General features: G+C 39.7%; 1 protein-coding gene across 1 annotated transcript in view; it reads left to right on the forward strand.

Annotated features, from left to right (window-relative positions):
* Nucleotides 1-15,767, forward strand: part of LOC124803071 (ethanolaminephosphotransferase 1-like) — an 89,408-nt gene that overhangs the window by 60,998 nt on the left and 12,643 nt on the right. The window contains exons 6-7 of the mRNA XM_047264200.1: nucleotides 1,772-1,952; nucleotides 7,226-7,411. Of these exons, the coding sequence (XP_047120156.1) occupies nucleotides 1,772-1,952; nucleotides 7,226-7,411 (367 nt within the window). The remainder of the gene's footprint in view (nucleotides 1-1,771; nucleotides 1,953-7,225; nucleotides 7,412-15,767) is intronic.

A 15,767-nucleotide genomic window follows, 5' to 3' on the forward strand; every position in this document is an offset into this window, starting at 1 on the left:
CTTTTTTTATTTATACGCATTTACACATGATTGCTGTCCACTACAAACTAGAACCAGGAGTGTATGACCAAATATAATAGCTGGTGTAACAGTTGTGTGGAAGTTACAATCATTACAGTGCTTCTTATCAGAAAATTTATTTAAGATGCTTCACGGTTTTTTTTTCTGGGTGTGACTCTGTGTTTGTAACAAAATGTGCCTATGGGTGAAAATACATAGTTTTCCATGTGCCAGTCAGATAACTGTGCTTCATGTGAAAGAAAATGCTTTTTTACTCAGTTTTGATCTATAAATTTAATAACAAAGAAATTAAAAAGAAAATCCTTGGGTTATAGTGGATGTTTCTCACAAGAGTTGTCAGGCCAATTTTTTATGGTGTTTCCGCAGATATTTGTAAATTAGTTTTTGCAATGTATAGCTGGAGGCAGCTCAAACAAATACAGCTCATCATGGCTTTTATATGCCACCCAATGTCAACAGAAAACATTGGTTTGTTTCCCATTATAAACAAAATTTCTTTTAAAGCAGATTGTTATGTGCTCATTTGATAGAGTGGCCCCAAATTAGTCAAGTGCGGTATTTGTTTTATCAATATGAATTAACAGGACACTAAAACACAAAAAATAACCATTACTCGAGGAGCAACTGAGCAACAGCACTGCTGCTTGGCATTGACAGTCAGTCTGGTACAGGGTGGAGCTGTCACTGCCAGAGTACTAATTATTCTTTGTGTTTTACTGTACTTGTTAATACAGAGCAATAAAACGGATATCGCACTAGACTAATTTGAGACCACACTATTGACTGAATATGTAAAATTCTGATTTACAAATCATTTCATTTGTAAAGGGAAAAAAACAATACTTTCCTATGAGTCTGGGCATTGTATGAAAGACATGGTGTGCAGTATCTGTTTGGGCTTAGTTTAGTTACACATTGCACAAACAAAATTGCTGAAACACCTGAGAAAATGCACATGAGGAGAGACACCCTGTATATGTGTCTCAACTAGATTTTACATATTTACTTGGTGGTAACAGTTCCTTCTTTGTTTTTATAGTGCAAAAGCTAGAAAAGAAATGGTACAAACAGCTGACCTTGTGCACAGTATATTCGTAAGTGTCTTGGAATAATGTAGTAACTAAGGTAGTTTTTGGGCTTTCACCAAAGTTATACTGAAGGCAGGTATTTGAGACTTAGTTATGTGGTGTTGTAAAATTGCACACACTATTGCATTAAAGATTGTATTAGCATCTACTTAGGGCCTACTCCAGTCCAGCACATATAGTTGGTAACGTGTCAGATGTTTGATGTCTGAGGATGGCACAAAATGCCAAAAGCCAGTTAATAGGTAAATAAAGTAAAAAAAAAAAGTTTAGCATATCAAGACAAGTGTTTTATTTCAATATTGTTATTCTAGGAGAATTCAATTAATGTCATAGCTTTGGGAAACAATTTAAAAAAAAGAAAGTGACAGACATACATATGGTAAAAATGCTCTCAAATATTAATGAGTAATGGTAATTACTCATTGATAATAATTGTAATTAAAAATTAATATATTATGACCAGGAAAAGTATAGAAATTAGAAACTAAATATAATTGGTACCATAAATAAAATGTAATGTAATGAGTTAGTAGGATGTGTGTGTGTGTGTGTGTGTGTGTGTGTGTGTGTGTGTGTGTGTGTGTGTGTGTGTGTGTGAGAGAGAGAGAGAGAGAGAGAGTTATTTTTTTGTTTTTAATAATAATAATATTTGGTGGTTACAGGTCGTACAGAGATGGAACAGGAAAGATGAGACCATTTACTGAAGCTGTTCGCCCTTTAGTGCCTGTTCTTTATTTCCTAACACTGTGCACACTGTGGGTGTTAAAATCGCCTGGTGACATTATTAACACTGACCCACGCAGTGTATATTTAGTCACTGGGACCATTTTCTCTAATATATGTGTGAGTTTATTAGTTTATTTTCAATACTGCACAAAAGCTTCTATCATTGCTTAAATTATGTAAAAGTGCTGAGCCTAAAATTGTATAGAGCATACTGGCAGCCATTGGCTTCCATTTGTCATAGGTGTCAAAAGTGCAAATGACATTAGATGAAGCTATGCCAGTATTGCGTGCTACTAGAGAGAGAGAGTTTTAATAAGTCAGAGTGACTAAAAGCTGGATAATAAGTAGAATACTCCACAATTTTCAGTCCAGTGCAACCTGGGTAATTGGCACAGAGTATTAAGTGTCATAAAGGAGCGTTATCATGGCAAGGGAACAGTATAATTACACTTAAGATTGGAAGAATGTTCACTCTTTCTGCTGAGTAATACTTCACTCCTAACGTGCTACTCATGCATCACAGACTGAGGCTGCAACAATGCAATAGTATAATGGGATGTATTGTTCGAGGTGGAGCAGTACCAACAATGTTTCGAGTAATCTGCACACCCCAGTTTTTCGTCCTAAAATTGGGGAAAAAACATGCGCGGATTATTCGAGTATATACGGTAGTAATGAATCACATCCTATGATAAATAACATATTTATTGTTGTTAAACATGTAGCAGGTTTGTTTGGAAATTCTCTCTGTAAGTGGACTTGTGTTGTAACATAAATTTATCAAGAGGCTGCATAGTGGTACACTCCTAATCGTGGTGCTGAAAGCTACCCAAGTAAACAAGTTGTGAAACTACTTTGAGAATGTGCTATCGACAGTGTGCTGCGCAATGGCTACATTGGAAAGAAGTTGTGATGTGGTAGCAGAAGTTTGCATTAGAAGGGGTAACATACTCTAATGTCAGACAGAAGGAGAGAACCAAAAACATATTTCTGTTAAAACAGCGTTCCCACTGTTCCCAAAATCCAAGCGGGAGACAAAAATCCTCAGACCAAAACAATCAGGTCCAGAGCGATCAGACCATGTGTCCTTGGCCCTATTTGATGGATCAGATGATGACTATACCGTTGATGATATGGATGTCAGCATCTGGCGGAGGGAGTCCCTCAAGTAACCCCGCACCTAACTGTTACAGTCTTCCCACCAAAGAGGAAAGACAGAGGAAAAGAGCAAACCGTCATCTTAAAGATGACTTCCATGCTTCATTGGAACTTGAAGGGGTTCAGGACATGTGAAGGAACTATATTTATTAGCTGAGTGTAGTCCAATGTGTTTATGTTTTCTGGACAGTCATTTTAAATTATCTTATGCTCCTGAGCTACATGGCTACATTCTCCACAAAAAGGACAATTTTAGTGCAGAGAGAGCAAAAGGAGGAGTGGGTATTTTTGTAAACAGCACCTACTACTCCTCACTTCTCTCCCTCACAACCAGCCTACAAGAAGTCGCTGTATCAGAGCTCGTACATTATAGGTTGGCCACATCTTCCCTGTACCTGTACTCACACGACCTAGATGAAGAGGCTCTCTGCAACCTCCGTGCTCAATTCTCCTGCCCCTACCTACTCTGTGGTGATTTTAATGCACATAATGTGCTTTGGGGTTCTGCAACCACATGCCCCAGGGATAGAGCAATTGAGAGCCTTCTCATGCCCTCATGTGCGTGTTTCTTGAATGTGGGGCAGAGCATGTGCTGTAGCACTGCAACAGAATCATTTGTGGCTGTCAATATTTTGGTATGCTCTTTGGCTCTCACTCACTTCACTCAGAGGGAAATAGTCAATGACTTGCACCCAACTGATCCCTTCCTGGTGTGGTTTCTCCTGGTAGGAGGAGCGGTACCCGAAAGAAAGCCACCGTGATGGGTGCCCAGTAGGGCAGACTGGGAACTTTACACCTAACTGAATGTGGAATCTTGTAGCCTTTTGGATAGTGAGAATGAAATGTGAAATGTTGCTGACTTATTAGAATGAAATGTTGCCGAATTATTAGAGACAGAAAAAGGTATGCCAACAGTTCCTGATAACCACAAATAGGTCTTCTAACAACGAAGTTGTACTGTAGACGTCAGGGAGGATTTTTGCATGAGGAGGGAGGTACCCAGTGGCTGCTGTACGGCGGATTGGAAGTCTCCAGACCAACCCTTGTGAAATTGACCAGACTGTGGTGGCCTAGTTTTCCGTACTTACCACCACTGCCAGTCAGGTTTCAACTTTTTGTGACACTACAGAGTGGCTGTTGAGAGGGGAGTTGGGACTTCAGTTCCACAAAAGATGAAGAATAAAACTGTGCTTTCTCCACGTGGGAGCTGGAGTCCACATTCTGCAGCTTGTGATGCATTATATGATCATGATGGGTCCATTATAGTACGTCACGGCACGTTATGAGACGGAGCAAAGAAATTCCTCATTGCCTTTTTAAACTCATTTAGGCAGCAGAATACTTTCCCGATTGATGGCGAGAGACAATTTTAATTCAGCTTTTAAAACTTGGGAAAGACTGCACGTATCCAAGTAATTATCACAGTGTTCCCCTCACTAGCTGCGTGAAAGGACCAGATGGTCAACTGCTTGGTCAACTGCTGCTTTGTCTGGCTCATAGAATCCAGGCAGGTTCTTAGTCACTTTCAGCTTCTCTCTCCTGGAAGTGGCTGTGCAACAGACTTCCTTTGCCAGCACCACTTAATGGGTATATTTTTTGACACTGTGATGGTCTACAATATGACCTAGGAAGCATATTATCCTCTCAGCGTTCTCTGTTGATGACTTACTGTCCTTTGTTCCTCTTAGAGCCTTATAATGAAAACTTGCAAGTTGCAACTGGCAGCCATTCGATGGTTGGGAGCATGGGCAGAGGAAAAGGATTTTAATTTCTTCACCGAGAAGTCTGTGTGCATTCTTTTTAACCAATCACATTCTATTTTTAACTTTTGGGAGTTACAGATGGGTTAAGCTGTTCTCAATTTTAAAGACAGGGTGAGGTTTCTGGGCCTCAAAATTGACTGAAAACTTACATGGTTGCCCCACATTATGGATATGAAAAAATGGACCCTAAAACACTGAGTATTTTAAAATGTCTCGAACAATTCGTGGGGAGCAGATTGATCGTGTCTGTTCCAGTTTTACAGACCCTTCGTGCGAATTTGGCTTGATCATGAGTGCATGGTGTATGGGTCCTCACGACACTTCTATTTAAAAATAACAAAATTGTGAAAAGGAAAGTTGCTACTCACTATATAGTGGAGATGCTGAGTCGCAGATTTTATTTAAAAATGGTGGCCTTGGTGCACCATGAGGGAATTTGGCTGACCACTAGAGCCTTTAGAACCAGCCCTGTACCAAGACTTAGTATTGAGGCGCTTCACATCAGTTGACAACTCCTTATGGTGTGACAGGCTAATAAAACACAGTCCATGCCATACCATTGCTCAGTCATCAGTTAAAAGGCTTTTTCATAATCAACAATAGGCGACGAGGTCCTGTGGGATTGTCTTGTAGAGATAGGTGTGGCTGGTTTCAAAGTTTTACACTAATGTTGGAGTAGATCGCCACCATGGCTCCTACAGAGACACAGAACCTTTTGATATTTGATGCATTATAGGAAAGATTGTACTCCAGTTTTTACTTTTCAGCCTCTATTGTTTTTTAGCTTTTAAATAAGCATCAGAGTTTTAAAGTTGTGTATATTGATGGTTTCAAAGAAGGGGACTCCCTTGGCTGTTCAGTATCTTTCTCCAACTTTGTCTTCAGGATTTGTCTTTCCTGCGAACATACTGTATTTTCTGCAGAGGTCCAGGCAATCCTGAAGACAATGGGACAGATGAGACATCTTTAGGACAAAGAGTTTTTCATCTGCTCTGAATTCATTAGTGTCCTACAACCATTGCAGCACATGTATTCAACAGAGAATCTGGATCAGCTAATATATAACCAGCTGTACTTCCTTCAATTGTTGGGGTAGCAGATATCATTCAGCTAGGTACTGCGACTGTGGGAATTTGAGGAGATGAACAAGCAGGCCAAGTTGTCGAGGCTCGCGGGAAATGTGACATGATATAATGTCCCAGTCCCCTGCAACTTGTCATTTCCCTGTTACGTCAGAGATCCGTGCTGTTGTGGGGAGGGGGATATGTTCCAGTGAGGGACAATAAACTGCTGCTGATGTAGCCAGCTATCCACTATCCAGTCCAGGCGTAACCCGTGCCAGTCACTCCGAAGCCACCTTGACGCCTCTCCAAATTGGCCACTGTCCCCTAACGCATAACCTCCTACTCCGGTGAGAGGATACCCCAGTCTGTTAGGCCTGTGGTGTGCACATCACCTGTATGCCATATTTTTAATGAGTGCATTTTATGTTGTATGAGAGAGCAGAAGCAAATTACAGTGGGGTGTCTACTCTCTATTTTCAGCTGATGGTGAGATGAGTGTGAGGAAGGTTTTAAATTTTTGTGGTGTGTCTGGACTCAAGCCTAAGCTTTTAGGCAAGAGATTTTAGTCTGTTGCTGAGTGGTTGGCTCGGCTCATCCTTTTTTTCAGCATTCAGGCAGCCACAACTATCTGCTGTATTCTTGTACTTCCTTCTCTTTATTTTCCTCTTTTACTATACTTTTTCAGTTTGATGATGTCAAGATTTATGTCATTCATTATGTGTGATATGTTTTAATAATAATAACAATAATAATAATAATAGGTATTCCATTATGCATTCAATCCATCCAATCTCCTAGTCTATTTGTATGCAGCTCTGCTCACGATCTGTTCCACGTAGAGTATTCCACCAGTCATGTAAGACTTGCACGCAGCACACCTCAGCAGTCATGTCAAACTCATCATGTATCTGATAAATACAGTAGCTAAAAGTGAAAGCAGCTACATCATACATACCAACAGGATTGCAATTACTGTGTTGTGTTTTGTACATTTACGACAGACCAACTGCCTATCAGCATGAATGGCAACCGTCAAACCAGCTAACAACAAACTTGACCTTCCAGTTCCTACACATGCTTTACACCACAACACCAACTGTGATATTATATTACTGTGTGTAAAAGTAGTGTTTCAAAGATTTTTGCTATGTGCAATGAGAAATGTGTAAATTTTACAATAAATTTGATTGACAGTTTCTAACTGTATTCTTGAACTTCAATATGGGAATTCCCACAAGACTTGCTGTTAATTGTCGTTTCTTACAAATTTGAAAATACTGATTTATGTGCAGTTATTCATGTGACATTGTTCAGAATTTGGTCTTAGCTTAAATTTGAAATGTGTATATTGTTACTTTGCTTTTTTCTTGTAATACATAATACAGATAATTTGTTGTTCTTTCAGTGTCGGCTGATTGTAGCTCAGATGTCCTCAACAAGATGTGAAATATTCAACTGGCTATTGCTGCCGGCATCAGCAGTTGTAACACTGACTTTGGTGCTGTCTGTCCCATTGAATGTAGAACTAGGTTTGGTGTACTCTCTCACCGTGCTTGCTACATGTGCACATATCCATTACGGAACCTGTGTGGTGAGTAGAATTTGAAGAATACTTTGGAAGACTATGGAGTTGGCAGGGAGTTCGAAATAGTCATGTAGTAAGATTAGCTTCTGTCCATGTACATTGTGGTTTGTCATTATAATTTGTGAATAGTGTTTTAGTTAGGCTTTAGCTTAACTCATTACTTGTCCTGTAAACAAGTACAACCTGCCATTTTGATTCGTTACCTTTTGGCTAGGAGAAAAACTGAAGTGCTTCTGCTCAACATTAGGTACACTTCTTCTGCAGTGTTATAATAGAAACTGGAAGATTAAGATCAGTAGTTATTCAGTCACATTAAAGCAACTAAAACATCTGTACTTCATGGAATAACACATCTACTTATACATCTATGACAGAGGTTCAATAAATACCCATTGTAATCATCAATATACCTCTGTCATTCCCAAGAACAATTTATTCATTTTTAATGTAATTCCCCTGTAGGATTCTGAACATCCCCACCATTTTTAACAACTCCAAAGAATGGGAATTTTCAAACTACCTGATCTCTTGCGCACACATTCTCTTTTGTGCAGAATTTTTATCTGTGAACAATTTGTTTGTGCTTTGGAAGAAGAAGAAATAACAGAGACCCCTTTCAGATGAATACAGGGGATGCAGCAGCAATTCATGCAAACTTGCCATGACAACTCGTGCATAAAGATGCTGGATATTTTTGTGGTGAGCCTGTTAAATATTTTGTTGAGGTGTCACAACACTTTCTTTTTCATTGTTACCTTCAGTTTCTTATTAAGTGTCCAGTATCTCACTGCAGTTTTGCCCAGTGACTGTTATTTCCATTTTGGAAGAAGTCTATGACTACAGACCCTTTGCTTCTCTGTCATCATGCCAGCAGCCTCTGCTAATTCATACTTAAACAATCAGTGCTACTCATGTCATGGACTCAGTCAATGATTTCTTCAGTAACCACATCTGCTAGACATCGTGGGCAATCTTCTTCAAAAACAGATGTTGGACTACATTTAAATTCATTGAATTAATAAAGTACTGCTGTTAATGGTAAAGGGACCATATAAACTTTACCAAATTTCACCTTTTTCTCACCACAAATTTTCCCACCCCAAAGAAAAATAATACTACATTTTTCCTAACAAGCGAAAACCACATAGCACAATACTGAAATGCTGCACAGTCAAAATTGACCTTTGAATCAGTGTCGTTTTTGTTTTAGTGTAATCTAACGGATGGAGACACAGAGTATTAACACCAACTCATATTAACAGTGTCTTCTGTCTTCAAACTAGGGAAATACTTCATATTCTGCAACTCACTGTAAAATGTATGGCAGAACGTATTTCAGGTGTTGAGAACCATAGGGGCCTAAAGCACACAGTTGCCGATATTGAATAGCATGACTGCATACTCGTGTTGTAGAAGGTGTTAGGGGTGTAAGTGCAGATGTTGTGATCATTGGTACGTTAATATGTACCGACATCAGTGTGTTAGTTGTATTTTCTCTGTGTTTAACAGTCTTCCCGCAGACACATCATATAGTTTGCTACCTGATGTTTTCTGGACAGTTGTAACTGCACCATAGAGTACACTATGCCTTTCAGTATAGACTAACTGTTATGCGGCCAAGCGTCTACCACGAACTGACATGCTTCTCATTGGAAAATAAGCATTAATGGCTTTCTCTTGCCACATGCACTTCGAGGTACGAACCAACCTAAAAACATAATACTTCTAATAGCTATAATTATTATTTTGTAAATACCATAAATACTGATGGAATGTTGTTCAGTACACTGTCCTCAGTTATCAGTGAAAATATGTGCACTTATACCCATAACCCCCTGTATATAGATTTTATGGTGGACCACCTTTGTGTGTTCTGTAGGCCCACATTGTATATGTGAACATTCATGAAGAGCTGTCTCACTGATTTCTGTTATATTCACTTCCATATGGGCACAACACACTGTTTTGTTGCTGTGTGCTGCTCGGTTGTTATCTAGGGATGTCAACATAAGTTAGTGTCTACATCACCTATGAAGTAGTACTTTGTAATCAGAGGTAGAGTGGTGTCAAGTTATACAGAAACCAAGGCTATCTAAACCTATTATAGTATGTAAAACGGACACTGAGGATTTCAGAAACTTTACAAGCATTACCGACATCACTACCAAACCAAAAGTTGCTGTACATGGTAACAATGTACATTTCATAAATTTTACAATGATGAAGTTTTCAATAGGTTGCCAGGCACTTTTTAGTAACATTCTTCACTGGTGTCTTTGGAGGCAAACATTTTCTGCATTTCACATTGAGGGAGACGCAGTTTGTCATTTCCCCACAGCTTGTAAATGCCTTGTAACATATAGTGCCCAAATACAAAGGTGGAAGGCAAATATGAACTGTGAAACCCAAAGACTAAACAGTACTACTAGATTTGATGGCTGAAGTGGACAGATGGTGTTATCTAAACCTCAGGTCAAGGAATGTGCATTATGAAAATAACGAGGACAATGAATTTTTGGAATAATTCATAGTAATGGATGTTGTACATTCAGTATGTGTTTCTCATGTTTTGATTCTGTTTTCACTTTTAATAGCAAACTGTACAGCTACCAGAAATACACTTATCACTGGCCTATATGTGAAAGTTTTGTAAATTAACCTTAATAATAAAGCCTTGAATATTAATATAGGTTGTCAACACTTAAGTCGAACCTAAAAGACTGGCAGTTTGCCGGTAAATTTTGTTTTCACAAACATTTATTTTTGTTAAAACTTCTTGTTTGTGCTTTGGGCCCTGGTGGTTCTCAGTGCCACATTGCTATTTTGACATATATTAATGTTTCTTCCTATTTACAGATAGAATATGGGAAGAATGGAAAGCTTATATGTCTGTGTGGAATTTGTTAATAGTTGTGTTTTATCTTAAAGATCGCTACTGAAGTGAAGTACATTGATTAGCCAAAAAATTGTGACAATCTGCCTACTATTGATACAAACCTGTCCAGGCGATAGCAGGATCACCTGGTGAGGAATGACTGCCTGTCAGATACAACCTCAGTGCATGTAGTATCAGTGAGAGTATTGTCTGTGTGTAGAATTGGGAAGGAGCGCAATCTTTCTAATTTGACCAAGGGCAGATTGTGATGGCCCGGAAGTTCGGCAAGAGCATTTCGGAATGTGCAGGTCTCCGGTTTTCAAGGAGTTCTATGGTGAGTGTCTTCAATACATGGCAAAACTAAAGTGAAACCATGTCCAGGCGTCGGGGAATTGGGCAGCTACCCCCATTACAGATGTCAGATGTAGTAGGCTGGGCAGACTGGTAAAACAGGACAGACAGCAAACTGTGGCAGAACTAACATTAGACTTCAATGCTGGGTAGAGTACAAGTCTGTCTGAACACTCACTGCGCAAAACATTCCTAATGATGGGCCTGTGCAGCTGACGATCCATGCATGTGCCAGTGTTAACACCTTGACATCAGTGACTATGACTGAAATGGCCACACGACCATCAGCACTGGATGTTGGCGCAGTGGCAGAGTGTTGCACAGCCTAATGAATCCCAATACATTCATCATCATGCTGATGTGAGCACGTGAATCTGTCAGGTGAACAGCGCCTTGACACGTGTACTGCGGGTTGGAGACAAGTTGGCGATGGCTTCATTATGCTTCAGGGAACATTCATCTGGGCATCCATAGGTCCAGTGGAGCTCGTGCAAGGCACCACAATGGCCAAGGAATAACCTACACTGGTTGCAGACCATGTAGACCCCTTCATGACGATCGTGTTTGCTGAAGGTAGTGGCATTTTTCAACAAGATAATGTACCGTGTGATAAGGCCAGGAGTGAGATGGAGTGGTTCAAAGAAAACAGTGGTGAGTTCAAAGTGATGTGCTGGTCCCCCAACTCGTCAGATCTGAACTCGGTCGAACACATTTGGGATGTGATTGAACGTGGGGTCAGAGCTCATCGCCGCCATTCCTGGAATTTACGGCAATTACGTGACTTGTGTGTGCAGATAGTGGTGCCAACTCCCTCCAGCGGCCTACTAAGACCTATTGCTTCGATCCCACTAGGTGTTGCTGCTGTTATCCATGCCTAAGGGGGACATACAAGCTATTAGGTAGGGGACCATAATGTTCTCGCTGATCAGTGCATACAGAGCTCAGGATTAACCATAAATTCTACCCTAAGTACTGCTTTTTGAAATTAATAATTATATTTTCACAAGATATTACATTTCTTTCATAAAATATTTGTCACATCAGATTTTATAGCTCTTCATTTATACCCACCCTCCAGTTAGAGAAAGAGACAGTGACTAAGAAAACCAAAAGCCTTTATTGACTACCTTCTTTGACAGGGGAACAAAGTAGTTTTATGATTAGTGATGAAACAAAATATACAAGCAAATAATTTTTGGATTACTGATAAATTAATAAAATACTAATGCAGGAATAACAAATCCAAACAAAGGAAAAAAGAGAATGAATGAATTAGAACTTCTGTTAAACAAGGGGAGGGGGGGGATACGGAAGGGGGAAAGGATACCTGACAAAAAATGAAGATGCTTAATAGGAAAACAGTGGGATTTGGAGGCTTCAAGATGTACAAGAGAAAGAGATTAGGAGAAATTACAGTGTAGACAGCAGTAGAAGCACATGCTGCATTTGAGAACCAAGAACATTCACAGAGGCTCTTGTTGGCTGATGGTTACACTTGCATAGAAGCAATTGAGCTGCTCTTTAACCTGGAATATCACAGTGAGGTGCTGTACAACATTCTTAATACAGTGCGATTATTATGTATCAGATGTTTAAAGTACAAGGGCACATGCACAGGGAGATGCGCACGTGGAGGCATGTGGGTGAACGCGTGCATGCATCGCACCTGTGTGCATATGATAGAGATGTACAAAACAGTTCTTTTTGGATCAGAACTGGTCACCCACTGGAATGAACTAGCTCTTTTTCATGACTCACCACTCACCATTCATTCACAAAAAAATTAGAACGAAGGTGCACTGCCTTTTTAATTCAGGTCACTAAACCTGTATATTTATCTGAGTTGGCCTTATTTTGATAGAAAATATGAAGAAGAGCAATAGTTTTGTGTTATATCCTTAGTAATTTTCAGATACAAAAGTTTTAAATTTCGTCTACTGAAAAATTGATAAATATTACAACAAAATCCTAAATATTTATCAAGTTGAAAAATTTTGGGAACGAAGACTGATTCTTATTATATTTTGACATTTTTATTGGAAAAAACACAATATAAGAATTATAACAACTGTAATTGAAGTGTATTTGCAGTCATCATTTACAGTCAGTATTTCATATACAGGATGTTACAAAAAGGTACGGCCAAACTTTCAGGAAACATTCCTCACACACAAATAAAGAAAAGATGTTATGTGAACATGTGTCCAGAAACGCTTAATTTCCATGTTAGAGCTCATTTTAGTTTCGTCAGTATGTACTGTACTTCCTCAATTCACCGCCAGTTGGCCCAATTGAAGGAAGGTAATGTTGACTTCGGTACTTGTGTTGACATGCGACTCATTGCTCTACAGTACTAGCATCAAGCACATCAGTACGTAGCATCAACAGGTTAGTGTTCATCACGAACGTGGTTTTGCAGTCAGTGCAATGTTTACAAATGCAGAGTTGACAGATGCCCATTTGATGTATGGATTAGCACGGGGCAATAGCCGTGGCACGGTAAGTTTGTATCGAGACAGAGTTCCAGAATGAAGGTGTCCCGACAGGAAGACGTTCGAAGCAATTGATCGGCGTCTTAGGGAGCACGGAACATTCCAGCCTATGACTCGCGACTGGGGAAGACCTAGAGCGACGAGGACACCTGCAATGGACGAGGCAATTCTTCGTGCAGTTGATGATAACCCTAATGTCAGCATCAGAGAAGTTGCTGCTGTAAAAGATAACGTTGACCACGTCACTGTATGGAGAGTGCTACAGGAGAACCAGTTGTTTCCGTACCATGTACAGCGTGTGCAGGCACTATCAGCAGCTGATTGGCCTCTACGGGTACACTTCTGCGAATGGTTCATCCAACAATGTGTCAATCCTCATTTCTCTTTACGGATGACGCTTCATTCCAACGTGATCAAATTGTAAATTTTCACAATCAACATGTGTGGGCTGACGAGAATCTGCACGCAATTGTGCAATCACGTCATCAACACAGATTTTCCGTGAACGTTTGGGCAGGCACTGTTGGTGATGTCTTGATTGGGCCCCATGCTCTTCCATCTACGCTCAATGGAGCATGTTATCATGATTTCATACGGGATACTCTACCTGTGCTGCTAGAACATGTGCCTTTACAAGTACGACACAACATGTGGTTCATGCACGATGGAGCTCCTGCACATTTCAGTCGAAGTGTTCGTACGCTTCTCAACAACAGATTTGGTGACCGATGGGTTGGTAGAGGCGGACCAATTCCATGGCCTCCACGCTCTCCTGACCTCAACCCTCTTGACTTTCATTTATGGGGGCATTTGAAAGCTCTTGTCTACGCAACCCCGGTACCAAATGTAGAGACTCTTCGTGCTCGTATTGTGGACAGCTGTGATACAATACACCATTCTCCAGGGCTGCATCAGCGCATCAGGGATTCCATGCGACAGAGGGTGGATGCATGTATCCTCGCTAACGGAGGACATTTTGAGCATTTCCTGTAACAAAGTGTTTGAAGTCACGCTGGTACGTTCTGTTGCTGTGTGTTTCCATTCAATGATTAATGTGATTTGAAGAGAAGTAATAAAATGAGCTCTAACATGGAAAGTAAGTATTTCCGGACACATGTCCACATAACATATTTTCTTTCTTTGTGTGTGAGGAATGTTTCCTGAAAGTTTGGCCATACCTTTTTGTAACACCCTGTATGTTCCCATAAAAGAAAAATTAATAAATATTGTCATTCATGAATAAAATTTGACCCACTTTAGTTGAAGTGAGTCTCTTTGTCCTGCTTTTGAAAATATTCGTTCACAGACTACTGATGTTGTGGTGGTACATAGTACTTTTAGAACCAATTGATATAGTGCTGGCCACAGCAATTTTTTTTCCCACCAGTTTAAGGGATCACTGTTTCTAGGCAAATATCCCTCCAATGTGACGTGCTAGAAGTTGACTAATAGTTTAATTGAACTTGTACCAGACTGAAGAAGTTTCATGTTTAACGGAGGTGATGTTGAGACATGAGCTCTGTTTTTTTCTTATTAAACAACCAATGGTTTCATTTCTGCAACAGCCTTCATACGTAGCAGTCTTGCAGTCCTAAAATGTTTTGTCAACCGAAAATCCTTGCCTTTGAATTGGGGGTCCAGTAATGTTGTGTGACTAATCATTTCGCTGATGGAAATAACACCAACCACTCCGATAACCCTTTAAGCAAATTATCAACCAGTGACTTTGTTTCCTGAGGATATTCTTTACATTTGTCTTTAGAAGGTTTTAGTTGCCATTCCCTTAATCTTGGCAAGATTTTCATTATTGAAAGTGAGACTGTTTTCTGTGAAGCCACCCCTTCGGTTACCTCATCAAAAACTTTCAGAATCTGTAAAGCCTGTTGCGTTATATCCCAGTCTGTATCTTTTAAGTTTAAGGTGGTCAATTTTCCACCTAAAATAGAGAGGTAAGAAATATGAGATCTTTATTTAAAGTAAATCGTTTCAACATTTCGTAAATAGTCTGATTGGGACATCTTGTTTCAATTTAAGTAGCCCCCCTTGCATTTCAGCAAGTTTGCTTAAAGCAAAGGGTTTTCCCTCAAGAAACGACAACTCGTTTAAACTCCTCAACAGTTTTCTGTGTGGATTTCTGAAATGTGTGTTGTGCAGTGGGGTTTAAAGAATGTGCAAAGCATGGGATATGTGGAAGTTTTAAAAGCATGGCAGTTAATTTTGTATTGACACATTTTCTGTTTTTAACGAAATGATTTTAAAACTGATATTGTATTTGGGATAACAGACTTTACCCAGTTTGTCATGTTTTCTGCAGTCTGTCTGCCTTCGAATTGTGAGCACTTTAGAAGGTATGACTTGAGTTGACTCCTCTCGAACTAATTTTATTTACACTCATCCACACATCAGGCGTATGACAGACTGCCTTTTCAGTGGCTGAAAAATTTTTAAATTTTACTGCAAATCATTTTTAAAAGCTGTGCATCTAATGGAATACATTTACTTAATGTAAACGACTTTATAATATTAAAAAAGTTACTTGTTGGTTGTTGTAAATGAGGAGGAGTTGAAGGTGAGAGCACCACAAAGGAGATAAATCAGGACTTGGTCCAGAACCTGACGACACTGATGGGCTAGATAGTGCTTG

The sequence above is a fragment of the Schistocerca piceifrons genome, chromosome 6, assembly GCF_021461385.2.
Source record: "Schistocerca piceifrons isolate TAMUIC-IGC-003096 chromosome 6, iqSchPice1.1, whole genome shotgun sequence".
NCBI classification, from domain to species: Eukaryota; Metazoa; Arthropoda; class Insecta; order Orthoptera; family Acrididae; genus Schistocerca; species Schistocerca piceifrons.